The sequence below is a fragment of the Eucyclogobius newberryi genome, unplaced genomic scaffold (assembly GCF_026437365.1).
Source record: "Eucyclogobius newberryi isolate DKJ021-1_F unplaced genomic scaffold, fEucNew1.0.hap1 SCAF_20, whole genome shotgun sequence".
NCBI classification, from domain to species: Eukaryota; Metazoa; Chordata; class Actinopteri; order Gobiiformes; family Gobiidae; genus Eucyclogobius; species Eucyclogobius newberryi.
This window is the reverse complement of record NW_027315835.1, coordinates 11,719,699-11,739,296: the sequence shown is the minus strand read 5'-3', so window position 1 is coordinate 11,739,296 and position 19,598 is coordinate 11,719,699. Positions and strand designations below refer to the sequence as shown.

Genomic DNA, 19,598 nt, shown 5'->3' with positions numbered 1-19,598 from the left:
AGTGTAAAGAGCATGAATATGACAAGAAATGAGTCAGGTACAGTGTATTTAAAGGGGCAGTACCTGTACCAAAGTGAAATGTGTTATGCCTCGGTGCAGATGTACTGTAAAAGCAGCTCTGAGAGACAAAATGAGACTGCTTTGTGTTGTCTGCATTTAATTATAGTACATTTAATCGTTGAAATGCTCTGTTAAAATGTTGTTGTTAGCATTGCCGTGACAACAGAACTCCACTCTGGCCTCTAGAATGCTAGGAATGAGTTAGCAACGTGAGGAATAAGTTTGCGGCTGCACATTTTTAAATAAATGACTTCTGTTTTTCATGTTTTTTTAAGACCGGTACAGTGCCTTTAAAGCAGAAATGGTTGTCTGTGATTTACATGCTACATTCCTCATTGCAGCGTCATCGCCGAGTGCACGAGACGAAACAGGGATTTCTCAGCTTCTGCGTGTGAACTCTGGACACAGACACAGCGGATGGATGTGTGTGAATGAACGGGCAAAATGAGATGTATTCAAGGCTCGTACAGCGATTTCATTTCAACAACTAGTCTATCTTGGACTTGTTTTACTCCCTGTGACATTATAACTTGTGGATTGAACAGGCCTGTGTGAGCTTGTCTGGAACGGAGCTTGTAAAAGACTAACAACAACCCATAAAAAGATGAGTTAACTGTGCAGTAGTACTCGATTCTACACGGACAGAGTCAGATTAGACTCAAATTCATTGCATAAAAGGTGTTGGAAGAGTCAGAAATATGTGCATTCTTATATAAAACTAACAAAACATGTGAATTACCATTAGTATAACGACTACTGCTACTTCTACTGGTGTTTATTGCTAATTATTATAGTAGGATTGAGCAAAAAAACTCCAAATTGTCCAAATTGTCTCATAATCTTGAATCTTTTTAGTCAAACTTTTATCAGGAAAACGTGAGAAGAGTTGACATTTTAAGTTAATGATTTTTTTTATTGAAAACCTTTTTATTTGTTTAAAAAAATGGAATAAAACATTTGAATTGATCGATGGTTTAGAACATTTTTGACACTATAACTACTGCCACTGAAAACTCAACTGTCGGATAGATTTTGTTGCATTCGTGACGGTTTAAATTCCATGTTTGTCATATTGTGGGTCTGGTCCCGGAGCATAACAGCAGCTGGACGTCCCCGCCTCAGACACAGGTCAAACATCCCCGGAGAACAGCACGCTTCAGGAAAAACACACAGTCGTTTAAACTAATGAGCCGTGACGGAGGAGCAGCGCTGGACTCTATCATTTACACGCCGTGCACACGAAAACATGTGCTTGGGAGACACAGAGTTGCCCCATACTAACGTTAAATACTTTTCAAATATCGTACACATGTCAAATTGTGTGAATATTGTGCAGAAGAAAGTGTCTATTACTTTTGCTATTCTTTCTTTTGACTGAATGACGTGATGAGCTGTAGCAAATCTAACTACTTCTTTTGCGATATTAAAACGTATTTGTAAATCATTTTGGACAAAGGTCGATGTAAAAATCCACTAAAATAAATGAAAAGCGGCGTTTACTGTAGTGTTTTATCAAAATATCATGGCAGATTCTTGATCAGAAAGTGCATAAATCAAAGTGGGCTCATTAAACATGCAGGAATTCAGTTTGGGCAGGTTTACCTTTAATTTTGTCCTCGGCATAAATCACGTCATGCTCGACGCTGGCGACTGTCCAACCGCTCGAGGGCAAGAACTGTCGACGCTTTGGATTCGTGTTTTGAGGTCATTTTTTGTACGTTGTTGGACGGGATTTTATTCATACCTTTCGAAAGTGGATGGAAGATACACGAAAGTACTTTTGAGATCACAGTTAATCGATGTTGTAGTGCAATTTAACTACATCAACTACTGCTATTTAATCTGATTTTATTCCCATGACTGTCAATAACACGGACATGCAGCTGCATACTGACACGTTTATGAGTATATTGTTCATTCTACTTACTTTACTACCCTTGTTACTACTAAAACTACCCTTGTTACTACTAAAACTACCCTTGTTACTACTAAAACTGTATCAACATAACTAATAATGTGCTTGCTATGGCAGAGATTGTAAAAAATAATACAACCTTCCCTCAAGTTAGAACATGTTTTTATCAGAAAGCATGAAGTTCAAAAAAATGTGCTCGCAGGAGTATCAGTAGGACAAGTAATAGTAATAGTAGTAGTAGTAGTAAATGCAGCCTGAATACAGTCAATTGTGCAGTTCTGGTGATTTTTTTTTAACAAAATTTTGAAATGCAGTAACTTCCTTGGATGCACTCTACATATTAATAAGCACATTGGGTAAAACCTGAATAAGATGTCTAGCCAACAGGAAATTAGCCTGCATTCATATTCGGTTGCTAAGGAAGCGCTAAGGAAGAGCGCTAAAAGGCCCACAGCGGCGTGACTGATTAATGAATACGGATCATAGAGATATCACTAGCATGTCAAGTGCGTTTTAGTTTGTTAAATGGGTTTGCTAGGCGTGCAAACGAGCCTTAGGGGACTAATACAGATTTACATGTAAGACTGGATCGGTGACAAATATAATAAAAAGTACTTCATGCGTTTCGTCAATTGTAGGATTGCGTCTTGTGACAAATATATTATCCAGATCCAGAAAAATCAGATCGAATTATAATCAAGTGTACTCATGCGTTGAATAAATACTGTCAAAAAAGTTCATTTAATAAACCCAAAATACATATGTTGAAGCGAATTATGTTTAGCTATAACTAAGATTGAGTAGTAGTAGTTTCATGTGCAATTACTGTCATACTCACATGCAATAGTGTCACATATAACTGATGAAAATAGTGTTTATTTTACCATTATTATTAGTATTATCTTCTCTTACGCTAGTTTACAGTTTACGCTGTTTTTATTTTATTTATTTTAATTTTTTTATATTTTTTAATTAATTTTAATTTTCCCCTCCATTCCTTATTAGGAAATGAGAGGTTTTGTCTATAGGAGTTTTTGATTACAAGAGATTTTGTTTATAAGAGTTCTTCTATTAAGAGTGTTTTTTAAACTTCCTATAAGTTATCTGTCCTTTTCCTCTGTATCTACCTGCGTTGCAACAATGGAGTTTCCCCATGTGTGGACAATAAAGGAATATCTTATCTTAGAAGCTCATGAGATGGAGAGACAAGTAATTTTTGAGTGTAGGCCTGTCACAAATAACAAACTTTGAGCAGATATAAAACGTACTGCACCCCAAAATATAGTATCTATAGAACAATAAGTTGACAGAGTAATGAAGTGATGGTTTCGAATTACAAAAGCGTTTTCCTTTGCCGATGCAGGGCTCAGATCGAGTTGGCGTGACAACGTTTTCGGCCTGGATCCCTGTCCTTTCGGCCGCCACAGTGTCCCACCACGCTAATAAATCAGAGTCACGGACAAGCGTTGGGACCGTCGCGTCTGCTCAACATCAACACATGAATGGCTGAGACGGAGAAGGATCTTTTTTTAGCCTAAACGGTCCACTTTCACACCGCTTGTTAACCTTTTCATCCTGGACAGGGCTCTTTGTGTTAAAATGTCACGGTTTATAGGGCACGAGACGCCACTGCAGCTCAAGTACCGACCGCTGCAACAGGACGACCGTGTAAGGGAAAGGTTCAAGGGTCACGTTTGGCAGGAAGCAGCCAATCACGTCGGTCCGTCAGATCTCCGTGTGTGGTATTCGACGGTGAACATGGCGACGGTTTAGAGAGCGTTGACAGAAAAGGAAACAATGTCTGCTTAAAAATGATCCGGGGGTCTTTTTTCAGCCAAAGCGGAGCAGGACGAGCTAATGTGCCACGATCTCCGACTGTAAATTGCTTTAAATTGCTTGGATTGTCTTTAAAAAGCATTATACGGTTAAGAGTGAAAAAAAAAGCATGATATTGAGACGGTTAAATCAACTGCAAGAAGGTCCAGGGTTTGAATCTTGAAGCGGACCGTGGAGTCATCATATTCTCTCCATGTTTTTGTATATGTTTCTAAAAGTACTTCAGTTTATCCATTCAAACATCATTGGTCCATCATCGTTGAGAACAATCTCTCCGTCTGAAATGTGTTGTATTGTGTGTAATGCATGTCTAATGACAAATAATACTTGAATTGTATGCTACTGCTTTAGCCACAGCTGCCCTGGGCCATGTCATCAGGCTTTTAGATAGAGACCCGTCTTGCCGTATTTTGGGCGGGGTAATTTAAAATGTGGACGGGCATTTTCGAGTGCAGGGACAGCCATTTTATTAATAAATCTTAGAAAAAAATGGAATATTATCATTAAATCGGGCCGGGACGCATTTGACAATAGTCCGCCATTACAGTTTACAGTTTACAAGGGAAATTTGCATTCTGCGCACTGATTGGTCGACGAAATTTGAGTGCTTGGCTCTGATTGGCTGCCGAGCCGTGGTCCGGAGAATACCAAAGCTACTAAATGTTTCGGCTGCATGTCATCGGCCCCTTCAGACATCAGTCACACACACAATGCGATCATACTGGAAAATAAGTGTCTTGCCCAATGACAACAATTTGCAAAGAAGGGTTCTAGTCCCTAGATTATAGACTAAATCCTCCTAAAACCAGCGATTTGAGTGGATTACTGTGAGGAGAACTATCCGGCTTTAACGATTATTCACCGTTATTGACACCGCCCAAAACAGGGAAATTAAATCTTTAATTTCCTTTCATTCTTGACGACCACTCTTCAATATGTGACCAGTCTGAATTATAAACGGCCAGATAAAACAGTGATTTACCATTTAGGTTAATTTTTTGGAGTAAAGATTGAATATAAATGAGTTATTTGCTTCAGTATTGTAACATAAATAATAACAATCGCTTAATCTCTTAATAGTTTATTGCTTCATCTCATGTTGAAAACTCCACATATGACCAAGAATTATAAGATAGACTGGGTTGTACATTTAGTGAAGTGTGTGTTAAGACAAAAACTAAAAGAGACGTGCTTTGAGTTAAAAATAGATGCATTTAAAAAACAAATACATGCTTTTTCAACCAAAGATCATGACCCACAACTGTAATGATTTGTTCATGTAAGAATGGCAGGCGTGGCCGCGTTGCATCACTCATTCCAGGTAACACAATACCACATAGAGCATGACACAAGTGCAGCATTCCCTCTGAAAACACTGTGAACAATGACCAGCTGAAAGGACCGCCGCAATACAGACCTTATTTTGAGAAATGTGATCCCAACAAATGGCAACTACAATGGCAACTTCACATGCTATTTTACACATTTTAATATGTATCGTATTTGAGACTAAATTAAACAAACAGCAGTATTCAACATTACGAGTAAATGTATTCAGCAATGTCACTATATCAACATTTCGCGTTTTTATTACGAGAAGAATTTCAGCAAACTACAATGAAATCCGTAAAGGGCAAATATCATACTTTTTGGAGCGTTTGACCCTGTTCTGACATGTTCCCTCATCATAAACATACCTGGGGCAGCATTTAGCTTCATTCATGTTAGTTTGAGGCGTACCGGGTAGAGAATCTTCAGTTCTCTGACATAACAGTCCATTCAGAATCTAAGCGATTACTGACGTTTCTTCAATAACTGACGAAGCCGTTTTTTAGTCCATAAATCACTGCCAGACTCTTATGTTCACTACAACTGCGTGCTGTGACAGGATTTCTAAAGATGTCTCCGGTCACACGGGCACTTTTGGGTGAAAACATTCGATACAAATTGACGGATCTTCTTTCCCTTTAGTCTTAAAACTATTGAGAACCAGCATCAGAAACACGGGAAAACAGCCGCGATTTCTCACAGACGAATGAAATCACCAGTAACGGACAAAAGAAACTGTTTTTTAATAGCGTTAATAGCATTAGCGGACGATTAGCGCTTGCTTTCCTGAACACAGTGAGCTATAAATACTCATTCATCCATTTAGTTGCTTCATGACAATAAATTATCTTAATATTCCATCATCAGGCTTCACGTGTTTGATTAAAGGATCTGAAATGTATTCTGTTATGGATGTTAGGAATAACCGGTTGAGTGACGGCGTAACATTCCGGAGTCACTTAATTACTGTACGTGACGAACTATGAAAACATACCTTCAATTGTGATTAACAAATTCATCTTAACATCTCTAGTCAGCAGTGTAGTATAAGTATAAGAGTGTTCATGATCCATAATTGGTTAATGAATTAATAATCTAACATTTAAACCTCATGTTGTATAGGAAAGAAAAGAAATGAAAATGCGAACTGACAGAATGGGGCGAATAAACAAAAGTAAGCAACACCGGGAAAAAAATGTCTAACTTCAATCAATAATACCATGTTTTTTTTATTCTATTTCATGATTATTACACAAAAAATAGAGTATTGTGCAACAAGTTGGTTAACGGTTCATTTATAACTGTTTGTCTCTTCTATTAATTGCTCTCTTAATTAGATTTCTCTACTTTTTTCACCGCTACACAACAAAATGAACATCTCTCTCCAATAGTAATAATCCGTCCTCATCCTGATATGATCCAAATGCCTCACAAGGGCCGTACAGAAGCATTGGCCTGGTGTGGACCTGCTCCATCACCGTCCGGCGGGTAAAAGGCGCGTTCAGGAGCTGCCGTGGTGTCAGCCCGTCCTCAGCTCTGTGTCACTGCATTGTAACGAGAAAAAGCCACTCAAACGCACTGCCATCCTCGCGCTTACGTTACAAACTGGTACGTATTCAACCACAGGGCAGATGCGCAGACAAGAACAGGCCTTTTGTTAAGTCGTGGGGGGCAGAGTGATACTACTAAGGTCTCTGAATGGGTAGTTTTACTTGTGAGTGTACTTTTGAGGAAGAACATGCACCAAGCAACAGGAGAAAGTAGTTCGAGCAATGGGAATCAGAAGTACACAATAATGGTGGGTGTTATTGACAAAAATGTACTTATAAGTTTGTTTTGTTGCTATTGTGATGACGATATTCAGGCGATATTATGGAAAGCCATCAGAAATGTGCTAAAATGAGCCTGTAAATGTGTCAGGTGATGTAGTGCTGCACAAAATGGACTAAAATAAACCACAGAACAGCAGTAATATTGCCGTTAAAGATTATACTACAAGTAGCTGAACTGCGATTAGGTGTGGCGCGATATCAAATGTTAGTGCTTCGATTATTGTGAGAAAAAACGTCACGATTTAGCGATTATTTGCGATGATTGAAACTGTGACCAAACAGTGAAATCTTTCATTTTCTTTCATTTTTGTTTGTGACCAGCTTTAGGAAATTGGGAAATTGAACTTTCTGAAAGGTTAAATAAAGTTAAATATGACAAAAGCAGACTGATAAGTTATTTACATTTTTTTTGACTATAGATTGAACTGAAATACTTATTTTGCTTCTAAAATTGTAAATTTTTGTTTTTTTTGTTTTGTTAAAATTATATTGTGACCCGAATAATCGTGATTATCAATCAACCTAATAATCTTGACATTCCTAACTGCATTCTACACGTTTTACATCTCAATTCTCCATTTCACACTGTTTTATTTTAGATTAAGATTTAAATAATTAATTTATCTTCTTTTTTTTGTTGCTTTTTTAGCAAATTTAGCTTTCTCCAAAGTTGATCATTTCCAACATATACAAACCTAAGGACCAAGTATGATAAAGCATGTTATTATTATTACCACTATATTCACGCTGATAAGTTTTAGCTGAATATATAAGCCCTTAAAGCACATGTACATTCAGTATTTGTTTTGACGCATCTCTTTTCCTAACGTAGGATAAACATGGACAATTAATTCAAATTCATTTAAAGCCATTTGTCAAGTCTCTTTTTTCGTCAGTTAAAATCATGGTTTGGAGCAGAGTTCAGACTTTGGCACAATAAATTTGACTTTTGTGTGTGTTAAATGTCAATAATTAAACGTCTTTTGCGTTTATGTTCAGGAAATGATTATGGGACCCAGTTTTAGTCTTTCAGAATAAGACAAAATTGTGATCAATCATCATTGCCAAACTACAATTAGCTTTGGCTGGTTACATTCTTGCCTAACCAGGAGGAGCTGCTACATGTGTCGAGTCTCGTTTGTTTAACACAGTAACGGACACCATTACCTCACCACTAGGCCATGTTTGGCCTCCCGCTCTCCCCCGTCACTCCCCCCCTCGTCCCGAAGCCAGCGTTAGTGAATCAATAGCTTCACCCCCCCTCGGCACACAAACAGAGGCACACGCAGATCGCTGACTAAGCCCGACTTTTCTCACCGCAAGAAGTGGAAAGTCACGCGGAATTAATTTATACAAAACGGCTGACCTTCAGTGTCTGCGCCGTGTTCGATCCACGTACAGCAGAGCATGGCCAAACTAAGGCCCAGGGGCCAAATGCGACCCTTAGACCAATTTTTGTCGGCCCTCCGTGCTTCCTGCTAAGTTGGTCCAAACAAAAAGTAGTAGTTTTTGCTGTTAAATTGGAGAGATTGGTGCATTTTGATGTTATACCAACGTAATATTAATGTTCCAAGTCTTATTAAAGGTGTGGAGGCATCAAAACGAAGTCAAATGCAATAAAAATCGACATTTTCGGGTTGTTTGGACACAAGTTTGGACACCCCTGATGTACAGTGTCTGGACTAATGGGGCCAAAAGATGCTGACGAATAATGTTTAAAATGGTGAAAAAGCGACATGTGAACAAATGATTGCACCAATTCTTCATGCAAAAATAAAGACTTGTGTAATTAATCAGATGAAGGGTTTCAAGAGCTGTACTGTGGGTCTCTTGAGCATAAAAAATTGAAAAGGATGTGGCAAATTCCTGCAATACTTAACTTTTCAGCTATTTGTTTTCTGATTTCATCTTTGATTGTGATGCAATTAAACACCTCATTATAAAAACACAAGAAAGAAATTGCTTAGTTTGTCAAGATTATTCGGTTTAATTGATAATCAGGTCACATTATAAGAACTATAAATAAGATGACAATTTTAGAATAAGAATTACAATTCGATCTATTCTCCAAAAAATAAACCTAAAAGTGTATTTTATCTCAAATTATTGTGTCACATTTGTAAAAAAAAAATCTTATGCTTTTTTGTTTCCATAAAGCTGGTCCCACACTTTAATATTATATTAGACGCTGGGAATGAATGAAAAATGAACTATTGCTGGTCATAGTGTCAATAATAGTGAATAATCATAAAATGTAGATGTTTCTACTCAAAGTAATTGTAAAACTAAAATTTGACATGGAAAATGGAACACAAACACATTCAGATGCGTTTTTTTGCTTTTAAACACAATGAATCCTCTTTATCAATCCTTTCAAAGATTGCTATAAATAAGTTGTAATTGGTTTGAAGAGCAGCTGGCACGAAGCATTTCCAAACCAACATGACCCCATTGTTCTTTTGACCACTATTTACACAAAGGTGGAGTTTTAGTATTTACTTTTACTGCAATTAACCTCCTCTGCACACTGTCATTACAAGCACAGTCAAACATTCAGGGGCCAATGGAAAAAGACGGACAAAAAGGGTCAAATATGCGTTGAAAGAGGAAGACTTATATATATTTTGTGATAATTAATGGGTTTTTAAGCGATGGCAGTGTACATACAGGTGATGGGGGGGGGGGGGGGGGGGGGGGGGGGGGTCGTCTGAACACATTGGATAGTTTCCTTAAGCTAAATTGAAGATTTTGGGATCATTTATGAGTAATCCACTCGACAAATCAGAGCAAAGGTCAAGTCCTAAAGAGAAAACCTTGGAACAACCTGATACAGCAATTCCATCATAAATCATTGACTTTATTAACCCATCGGTCATTGATACATACTATTTTCCAAAACATGTGGATGTCTTTGCAAAGGAATGTGGCACAAGTTTAGATGTTTGACCATAGTTGCAGTTGGACACACTTTGGAGACATAGTTGCATCTAATGAAGGGCAAGTGCACAGTGTACAACTGAATCTTGTATTAGGAGTTGCTGCAAGTCATAGCCTTTTGTTTTATGCAACATTTGGAGAACTTTATCATTCAAAACATCCTCATGGAGCACTTTGGAAACTACTAATTCCTCATAGTGAAACCCCATGTGACCATGTGGAAGATCTTTAAGAGAAGAACCATTAAAGGAGCGACAGTTGACCCACCTTTTACTCAAAGCATCACTAAATACATCAGTTTTCCTTCTGTTCGTGCGGGGAAAGTTTAAATCTGTATAAAGTTACAAACAGAAACCTAAATCCAGCTCATTACTTTCATGCACCAAGAGAATAGGGTTTGCGCCTGTCCCAAACTGTGGTCCGCGGGCTGATCGCGACTATAACAGTGCGTCTCCTTCAATTGCAGCGGTTTAGTGCCAGATAAAAGAGCTTAAAGTCCGTTTTACCTGCTCTTCGTGGTCACCTGTGGCGGAAGAAGCCATGTTGAGCAGCTGCTGCGCTTCACAGGTAAAGACTTCTGGAGAGCGTCAGCCAAACTTCACGCAGCAGAGACGAGCCGACGTTCAGAGCCGCGCACGGCACCGGCATCGGTTCTTTAGTCCAAAAAGTTAGATTTTCTGCATTTGAAAAAAACGAAATCCGGGGAAACGCGAGGAACGTGCGGCTGAAGCGGCTGCAGGGAAACTCCAGGGCTCCCGCTCCAGACTGAAGTGAAACTAAACGTCCTGACGCAAGGGGGCGGTGTTGTCACAGAGAGCCATGGTTGTGAACACTTTATGGACACAATATAGCATTTTAATTAGTATTATCGTGTCTTACGGTAGCTGTTTTTATTTTCATATTTTTATTTTATTAGATTTTTTTTTTTTTTCCTCCATCCCTTGTTGGGAAATGGGAGGTTTTGTCTATAGGAGTTTTTGTTTATAAGAGATCTTCTATTGAGTGTTTTTTAAACTTCCTATAAGTTATCTGTTCTTTTCCTCCGTCTCTACCTGCGTTGCAACAATGAAATTTCCCCATGTGTGGACAATAAAGGATTATCTTATCTTATTCATACACTGGTGAAAACTCTTACTCTCTTACTCTTGCAAAGGCCATTTGTCTGTTTTTCTGCCAGATTGAACTCAAAACCTGTAGATGAAGCAGTAGCATCTCACATTATATGGAACTTATTTTGGAAATGATTTACAGATCTGGATTTGACCAATGTAGGATGCAATTACACTGTCAAAAAAGTGATGTATTCCTGCTTAATGACAGCATTTTAAGCCACTAAAGCGACACTGAGGGTAGGTGTAATATCTTATGCCGTGATGGGATTATTTGATCATAAAATTGTGGTAATAAATAACGACGATACAATACATTTTTAGTATTTCATGTTTTATTACGAAATGGCGTGTGGAGAGGAGACGTTACTGCAAACTGGCATAGAGCTGCTCAATCTGGGTCTGGAACAGGGCCTTGAGCTCAGCCCGTTTGGCCTTCAGAGTCGGGGTCAAGAGTCCGTTCTCAATCGTGAACATCTCCGGGTGAAGGTGCAAGTCTTTCACCTGCAGATACCACAGATACACACAAGATAAGCTAAAGGATTCAGGGCAAGGACATGCTGGTGTGAAATAGTCACTCATTAAAAGACATTAGTAAATCAGAAATAAGGCCTATACTATTTAAAAGAGGTGGGAAATGCAACTGGAGACTCAAAATACAATATGTAGTGTAGTTTCTGAAGCGCAAAAATACATCATTTGATTTAACTGGTTACAATTAAACCTATTTAAATGCAGTCAGAATGAAAACAAATGGACAAACCTGCTCGAACGATTTGAGGCCTGCTTCTTTTCCCAATTTAGTCATATCTGAAAGAATTGCCTTCTTGATTTCCTACAAAAGCGAGGGAAAAACAATCGTGAAACATCCAACAAAAACTCTCAAATCATCAGCGTTAAGGCTGTTACCTTATTTTTGCACAGATTTTCTATACTGTCTTTAATCCCTAGATTTTCTGCAAAACTTGGCAGAATCTCAGCATCTGGGACCACCACGGCAACCAGGCAGGACTAGAACAGAGGAATGGAGGGTTCATTTAGAGCTCACTGCTTCTTCCACACGGGACATGGAGCTCTGTGGTGGTGCGTCACCTGCAGACTGTCTCCGTGCACAAACACTTGGGCGACCGGTCCACTGCGCACATACACGTTTTCCATTTTCTCCGGTGCGATGTACTCTCCCTGTGCGAGCTTGAAGATGTTCTTTTTGCGGTCGATAATTTTCAAAACGCCACTCTAGACGAGAGAAGGGAAAAAAAGAAATCGGTTAACATTTTCTACCGTCAACATCTAAATGAACGAATGCCAAATCAAAGATATGAAAGGTTAATAAAAGTGTCTTACTGGTAGCCATTTCCCAACGTCTCCAGTGTGAAGCCACCCATCTTCATCTAAAGCCTCTGCGGTCTTCTCGGGGTCCTTCAGGTATCCCTTAAACACATTTCTGCCCTTGATGCAAACCTAGGACACCACAGAAACAGTTTTGGTCCGGTTTTCATTTTCCCCAATGTAATACTCAAGAAATTAACCAAGGAAAGTCACTATTGAGAGATCTTGTATGATGACCTTTATACACAAAGTATCTAGCTATTTTACCAATTCAGTAGTAAAATAACATTGATATTAGTTTATATAATTCTACAAGTAAACTTTCTATCAACTTAAACCAGCAATGACACAAGACGAGACTCGACTTATGGATGACTTACTTCTCCTTCGCCATTTGAGGCAAAGTAGTTCATCTCTTCAACATCCACCAGTTTCACAAAGTTACAGGGCAGAGGCACTCCCACATGTCCTAAAATACACACGTTATTTTCTTACAATATCGTTAAAAAGCAGAAAGATTCATGTCTGAGGTATAGTTGGGCTACATACCAGAAGTGGCATCCCCCGGGACAGTGAAGGAGCAGGCGGCAGCGCACTCCGTTTGACCGTAACCCTCAAAGATCTGCGCAATTTAGATGCAAAATACGTCACAATCAAATCAAAATCTGAGTAATTATCAAATAGCAATTAAGCAATAAACTGTCCAATGTGAACCAAAAAAATCCCATGTTTTTATTCAAAAATCCAACTGAAAACATTTAATTCATTAATTAATCCATCAGTTTTTATTTCATCTTGAAATGTTAATCCTTCTGGTTGTGTCTGAAATAAGTAGACAGAATCAGACTGTAGGCATAAATTGCAAATCTTTAAAAGAAAAATTCAGGAAAAGCTAGTTGTACACTGCCTTTCTAGTAGATTTAAAAATAATTCATTCTCGTCTGTAAATCAATACCACCAGGTCAGATTGATGGCAAATATCATTAACTCTCCACAGAAAACTGTATGAGAAGTTCCCTATTCATTTACCGGTAGTTCTATCAAAATAAAGCTGGCACTGACTTATCACCATGTTTGTTTCTTCCCCGTTAAGTGCACAGGTTTCATTCATTCGCTCGGGAATATGACGGAGACCAAAATGGCATTTCATATGTCTCGTTTGTTACCTGGCACCCGAGCGCGGCCCTGAGGAAGTTGAGCACGACAGGCGAGATGGGAGCGGCCCCCGTCACCATCATGCGCACGCGGCCGCCGAAAGACTCCTACACAATAAAAGCGCGGCGTCACAACTGTAATGCGTGCGTTACAGTCGACTGAACGTTTTACCTGAACTTTGTTAAAAATGAGCTTGTCCCAAATGCTGTTTTTCCTGACTATGCCGTCCTTCACTTCGGCGTACTTCCTCTCCACCGCGAAATCCAGCAGCCATTTCTTAAAAGTCGTCTTTGCTCCACTTTGAACCTGGAGGAAAATAAAATCAAGCTCACCAAGAGGCATTTATGTCCATTTCATTTGATTTCTCGGAAATAAAAAATAAAATCCAGTTAAATCCAAAAGCTTGTCAGTATTTCGTGGAAACTTGTGCATTCCATTTTTGATAAATACAAACAAAATCCTCTCCAAAACGGTACCCGCCATGCACCTGTATTCATGCCCTCCCACCTACTTTGTCATAGACCCTGTTGAGAAGGCGAGGGACCACTGGCATCACCGTGGGCCGCAGCGCCTTCATGTCATCGGGTAAAAGTCGGACGTCGCCCTGGAAGAACCCCACCCTGGCTCCCTTCCCGTACGCGACCACCTGCACAAAGACAGAGAGAGTTAAATGCACAACAAGGTATTCGACTGAAATGTAAGTGAACCGAGTGCGGGGTCCCGTACCTGCACGACGCGCTCAAACATGTGCGCGAGAGGCAGGAAAGAGATGGTGATGTCGCTCGGGCTCAGAGTCACAGAGGACTGGAAGACAAGAGAAAATCGGAAAAAATGGAACATACTTTTGGCCGCCGGGAAGAAGGCAATAACAAAAAAAGTAGATGACCCAGGCTGCCCCGACGGTTAAAGACTGGATCATCATAACTGACATACGCAACAAGGAAGAAATAACCGCCAGACTCAACTTGAAAATGGACAAATTCAATAAGCAAGGGACAAAAATGGGACTCGTACTACCTGCCATAAGATTAACCCCCCCCTTTAACCCCTTTTTTCCATTAGATGCAACGTAGTTCACTTTCTGCTAACCCTTATCCTTTACATATTTTGAATTCGCCATGTCCTACTCAGCCCTAAGCCCCTTTTATTATTATTATTTTATTTTATTTTTGTTTATTTATTTTTTAAAAATTTGTTTTATTCTTAATAGTTTCCTCTCATTTGATTTTCTTCCCTAAATCTTTAAATAGGTAATTTTGTGTTATGCAATTTTTGTTGCCGTGTGTTTCAAAAAAGAAAAAAAATAGTAAAAGAAAAAAAAGGAAAACGAGAAAATCAATCACGTTTTTTTTTAAGTCAAACACTGTAAATCATGGATATTGTGGACAAATTGCAGGGAAAAGTATACTTTTGTAAGCTTAAATCGTACCTCAAAAGTCATTAGTGCTCCAGCTGCATCAGAGATCACGTTCTCGTGGCTCAGCATCGCTCCTTTTGGATTTCCTGAAGACGTTTCAACATGGAACACATTTATTTTTTTCACATTTGCGTCGCACATCTCTAAACGTGTCATTTTAAATACCTGTTGTGCCACTAGTAAAACAAATAATGCTGAGATCCTCTGGCTTTGGAGGCTGTTGACACAAAGGGCTGTGTTAGCATTGAGATTAAAACAAAGATCATAATTTTGCCATGATATAAGGAATTTGTTATCCTTTTTACAGCCGTCCAAAGATAAGAACTTTGCTACACACATTTTATACCTCCTTAAGGCCTGATCTCATTTGACACATTTTGACCACAGCTTGTAGTAAGATATTAGAGGAATAAACTCACGATTGGTTTTTGAATATCGTCTTTCCCCAGAGCCTACAGGAAAACAAAAAACAAACTAGTTTAACATTTTACACTGATTTGGTTACATTTTAAAAAGGCTAAATCTCTTTACCTCCACGTCCTGCATGGACACGACCTCCACGCCGCACTTCTGCCCGCGCTCCACCAGCTCAGGGTCAAAAGTATCCATGACGACGATGGTTTTCAGCACTGAAGTCTGGCCTTTCTCCACATTCTGCAGCAGCGTCTGGGCTTTGGTTTGATTGTCACAAAGCACCGTCGAAATGTCAGCTGAAACATACAGAAAACAGGAGAACGTAAAAAGGTGCAAGGGCTATTTAAGAAACTACAGGATGGGCAACATTTTTTTACTAACTTTCTAAACTAAAAGGTTTAAAGAAATTTGCCAAAACGGACAATTACAATAAGGATTACTTTAAAGTTGTTGTTGTTTTTTTAAGTTGTTTTTTTTTTATAACTGAGAATACAATTACTATTTTATTTTATTTTTTAAATTTAAATTAAAACTAATCTAAAAAAAATTAAAGAAAGCAAATTAAGGATTTCTATGTTTTTGTTAATCGTGTAAATAAAAATTAAGTATCATGACAACGCAGCAGTTACAAAAACACTACAGTAACGTTTTATTTTTTAAAACAAACCTCGGTCATGTTTCAATAGATTTCAGGTAACATTTTGTAATTCAATAGTACTCATTAGGCAATAATTTGACCAAATGTTTCAGAAAATCATTACACTCAAAATAAATAAAAATGGTTTAATCTGACCAACTTTGTGTCCAAACAATCCTACACATTAAACAAAGGCTTACTCAAGTATATTCGTGGTGAATTACAGGTTTAAGTGTGAATACCTCGCTCGATGATGAAGACGAGCGCTTCCGGGCCCAGCGTGTCATAGAGGGGGACGACCACCATGGAGTAGGTGTAGCACGACAGCTCGCCAATGATCCACTGCACAAAACGAGCAAACAATTCATATAAAACGTGATAACCATCGTACAAGTATGCAATAGTCATGCAAAAATATGTCACAATAATGTCAAGTACAGATTCAACACAGTAGAAAACTAAGAGAAAACCAGGCACTTCAGTTCATTTCAGTGTTAAATTCTTGCTTCTAAATGTCAGTGATAGTTCAAAGTTCATACCTCTGGGCGGTTTTGGGCAAAGATCCCGATGAAAGTGTTTGATCCGGGCTTCAGGCCTTTGTGAAGGAGCCCAGACCCCAAATGCTCAGCCCTGTCGGACACCTAAAAACAATACTTGATAAGCTTAAGTCTTGATAAGCTTAAGATGAGGACTTTTGGGGTTTTACCTCTTTATACTTCAACCACTGATAAGGCCGTCCAGGTTTTCTGTAGCCCAAACAGGGACCATTTCCTGAAACAAGCAATGCATCTCATAACGATCAGTTTTAATAGACTAAATACAGTATTATTCATATAGATTACGACTTCATTTCGTCTCAGTTGTAGCAAACAATCCAGTAATACCATAAGTCTCACCTATTTGATATAGATACAATTATATGGAAAAAAAAGTATTATCCAGGATTTTAAAAAAGGAAAAAAGACTCAGGTACACAAACAATGACTTATTAAAAAGGTATACGGACATTGTATAATTTCTCTGGACAAAATAAAAAGTAGCTATTATTATTATTAAAAGCTATTATTCACAAACTATTCATCAACAGACAAAAGACTCACCTGAAACCCTCAGACCTCTTTGGAAAACCTCGTAGAACGTCTTTCCATCGTCGTCGTAAAAAGACAGCAAGTTATTGTTATCCTCCAGCATAGCACTTTTACGAGCTCCATCCTAAAGAATTAAAAATTAAAGAAAAGGATTTTATCGTTTCGTCATGTGTCAATAATCACAAATAACCTTTAAATTGGGATGTTTCTTCTCACAATAAACAGCACTAGAATGATAATATTGTGACAGTCTATATTGATAATAAACATAATCCAAAAAGTCCTGAAGTGCCATTTAGGAGCCAAAATCCTCCACATGAAGATTAATTCTGCAACTTCTCTGGTGGGGATCTTCGAACCTGCTCGTCACCATGGAGATAAGAGTTCAATGCCGTATTGTGGAACATTCCAAGCAATTCAATACAGCCATGGAGACGAGCAGGGCAGCATTTCTGGTGCTACGAGAAAATTGTGGCACCAAAAGCATGTAAAGTTTTAAATTGTAACGCAGCGCTGAACAGATAGGTTGTTACTTTGTGTTCATAAATATTGATCACTCTCACACATGTTCTTCTGGGCCTCCAAAGCAGCTCTAATGGAACGCTACTTCTACCAAAATATTCACTTTGCTTCCCCTGTCCGAGCCGTCCCAGTCTGATGTTACAAAATCTACTCTTGACACAGAAAAGCTAGGATTTTCCACCCGGTCTTATATTTTTGTCTCCTTTTCATCCTGCTACTAAAGTCTACAATCTCATCAACAAACAGAAAATTTGTGTTCTTGTATAACCTCAAACGTTACCAGTGTTTGCACGTCAACACATAGTTCGCAGTGAACAGAATTATATTTAAGAATTTACTAAAAGATTTGCCCATTTTATCCAGTATGACCATTTTGGTAAGGTTTATAACATTACTTCCGGGCTGGAAATGAGCAGCAGATGTGACATAGAGGCAATTCCACGACTGTTACCTAGCAACCATATTGTAAATGGACCAAAAAGTTATAATTTGAGAAATAAGTACCAGGTAACAGCTTTATTTTATGAAGTGATTGTTTAAAATGTCAGACAAAAAAATTTAAATAGTCAGTTGCGTGTAAATTGTCTACTTCCTGCAATTTTCTTCGTTTTAAATTGTTCTGCACAAATTGCAACTTGACGGATGTAAAACTGAGAAGCGTTTACCACACGGACAGAAAAACACATGTCAAGTGCACTTTGAAATACTCAAGTGTCTGTTAAAAATGTAATCCCTAAATACTACATATTAAAAAATGCATCATTGAAAAACATGGTATTGAGTTTGGAGTCTTTTCCTTGACATTGAAATAGAGTTTGCCAGTTTAGTATTGTGATAGTGTCCCAAGTGTGTGTAAGAAAGCCTTTCCATTGTGCACATTATCCTCTCATGTCCCACCTTGACACCGACAGTTTGACACTTGAGGTCCACCGGGGGGCGCAGAGGGCTCGGTCTGGTGTTGAGGTAAAAGAGCGTTGCAGCCGCCAAAGCGAACAGAGAGATGATGGCCGAAGTGGGCAGAGGAGAGAACAGGAACTGGAACAGGGCCTCCATGATGCTGGAGGACAGAAGCAGGGACAATCCACAATGTCTTTGTCTTTTATTGATGCGTTGCATCAATGAAATGTAGGACAATAAAGGAAGATCTTATCTTATCTTAAAAATGGCAGACACAATATTAACATAGTGAGGGAGAAGCGTTAACACTGGACAGATTTCTCCATCAGATTTTAATTGCAAACAAATCAATCTGAATTAATTTTGGTGAGATTATACAACAATGTCCTCTGCAAACAAAAACGATGAATAAAACCTTCAAACTTAATCCAGACTTCAACTTGCATGCTCAATAGTTCATAATTGAGTGTTTAAAATGTGAACCGATTTGAAAACATAAGATAAATAAAAAACTATTACATGTGTTTTATTCCTTCTGCAAAAGTGTGTGCTGCCTTTATCACACAAGATTATGTCTGTCGTATTCTTTTGGACCACTTGGAGGCAGCACAATCATTTTACATGTTTAAATTGCAAGAACAGTTCCACAACAGCACCTCTGCCAGAGCTCTACTTTAAAACAAACTATTTGGCATTTTGCTTGTCAAATTGTTTACATAGCACATCAAAACACACTGCATAATACATCAGAATATAGAGTACATGAAAGTATTTAAAAGATTGTAATAATAACCCCATATTGACACATGTGGATGAAATGCATTAACACTGGACGTTGCCTTATAGGGAAGGAGTGTCTGGAATGCCTGCCAATGTGGTCTGATAAATTTGGATTTGGCTAGGCGGTTTTTTATTTAGTTCAATGTAATTTCTTTGTGATTTGAATGCATTTTTCCTGCTGTGTGAATCACTTTGAATTGCCTTGTGTATGAAATGTGCTCTACAAATAAACTTGCCATGCCTTATAGAGTCCATATTTATTCAACTGAATGGACATTTTTAAATAAAGAGTTCACAGTGATCAGTTTAGGCATATTATATATATATATATATATATATAT

General features: G+C 38.4%; 1 protein-coding gene across 1 annotated transcript; it reads right to left on the bottom strand.

The window, feature by feature from the left end:
* Positions 1 to 11,335: 11,335 nt before the first annotated feature.
* acsl5 (acyl-CoA synthetase long chain family member 5) lies at positions 11,336 to 18,639 on the bottom strand. Its single transcript, XM_072456300.1, has 20 exons — positions 18,478 to 18,639; positions 17,071 to 17,182; positions 16,677 to 16,741; positions 16,510 to 16,611; positions 16,213 to 16,312; positions 15,451 to 15,629; positions 15,339 to 15,371; positions 15,085 to 15,136; positions 14,932 to 15,005; positions 14,229 to 14,306; positions 14,014 to 14,148; positions 13,674 to 13,808; positions 13,514 to 13,609; positions 12,897 to 12,969; positions 12,728 to 12,816; positions 12,363 to 12,479; positions 12,111 to 12,254; positions 11,928 to 12,029; positions 11,782 to 11,853; positions 11,336 to 11,522 (listed from the first exon to the last, which is right to left on the bottom strand). The coding sequence occupies exons 1-20, from the start codon at positions 18,631 to 18,633 to the stop codon at positions 11,385 to 11,387; spliced, it is 2,052 nt and encodes a 683-aa protein (XP_072312401.1). The 5' UTR covers positions 18,634 to 18,639; the 3' UTR covers positions 11,336 to 11,384.
* Between the last annotated feature and the right edge of the window lie 959 nt (positions 18,640 to 19,598).

What these genes read in the sequence shown, in the direction of transcription:
- acsl5 (XM_072456300.1), bottom strand. Translation starts at nt 18,633, where the DNA reads ATGGAGGCCCTGTTCCAGTTCCTGTTCTCTCCTCTGCCCACTTCGGCC. An exon ending in TTTTACTAGTGGCACAACAG is followed by an intron (nt 15,006 to 15,084) that starts GTATTTAAAATG and finishes AAACGTCTTCAG; the next exon opens with GAAATCCAAAAGGAGCGATG. An exon ending in TCATTTTTAACAAAGTTCAG is followed by an intron (nt 13,610 to 13,673) that starts GTAAAACGTTCA and finishes TTTATTGTGTAG; the next exon opens with GAGTCTTTCGGCGGCCGCGT.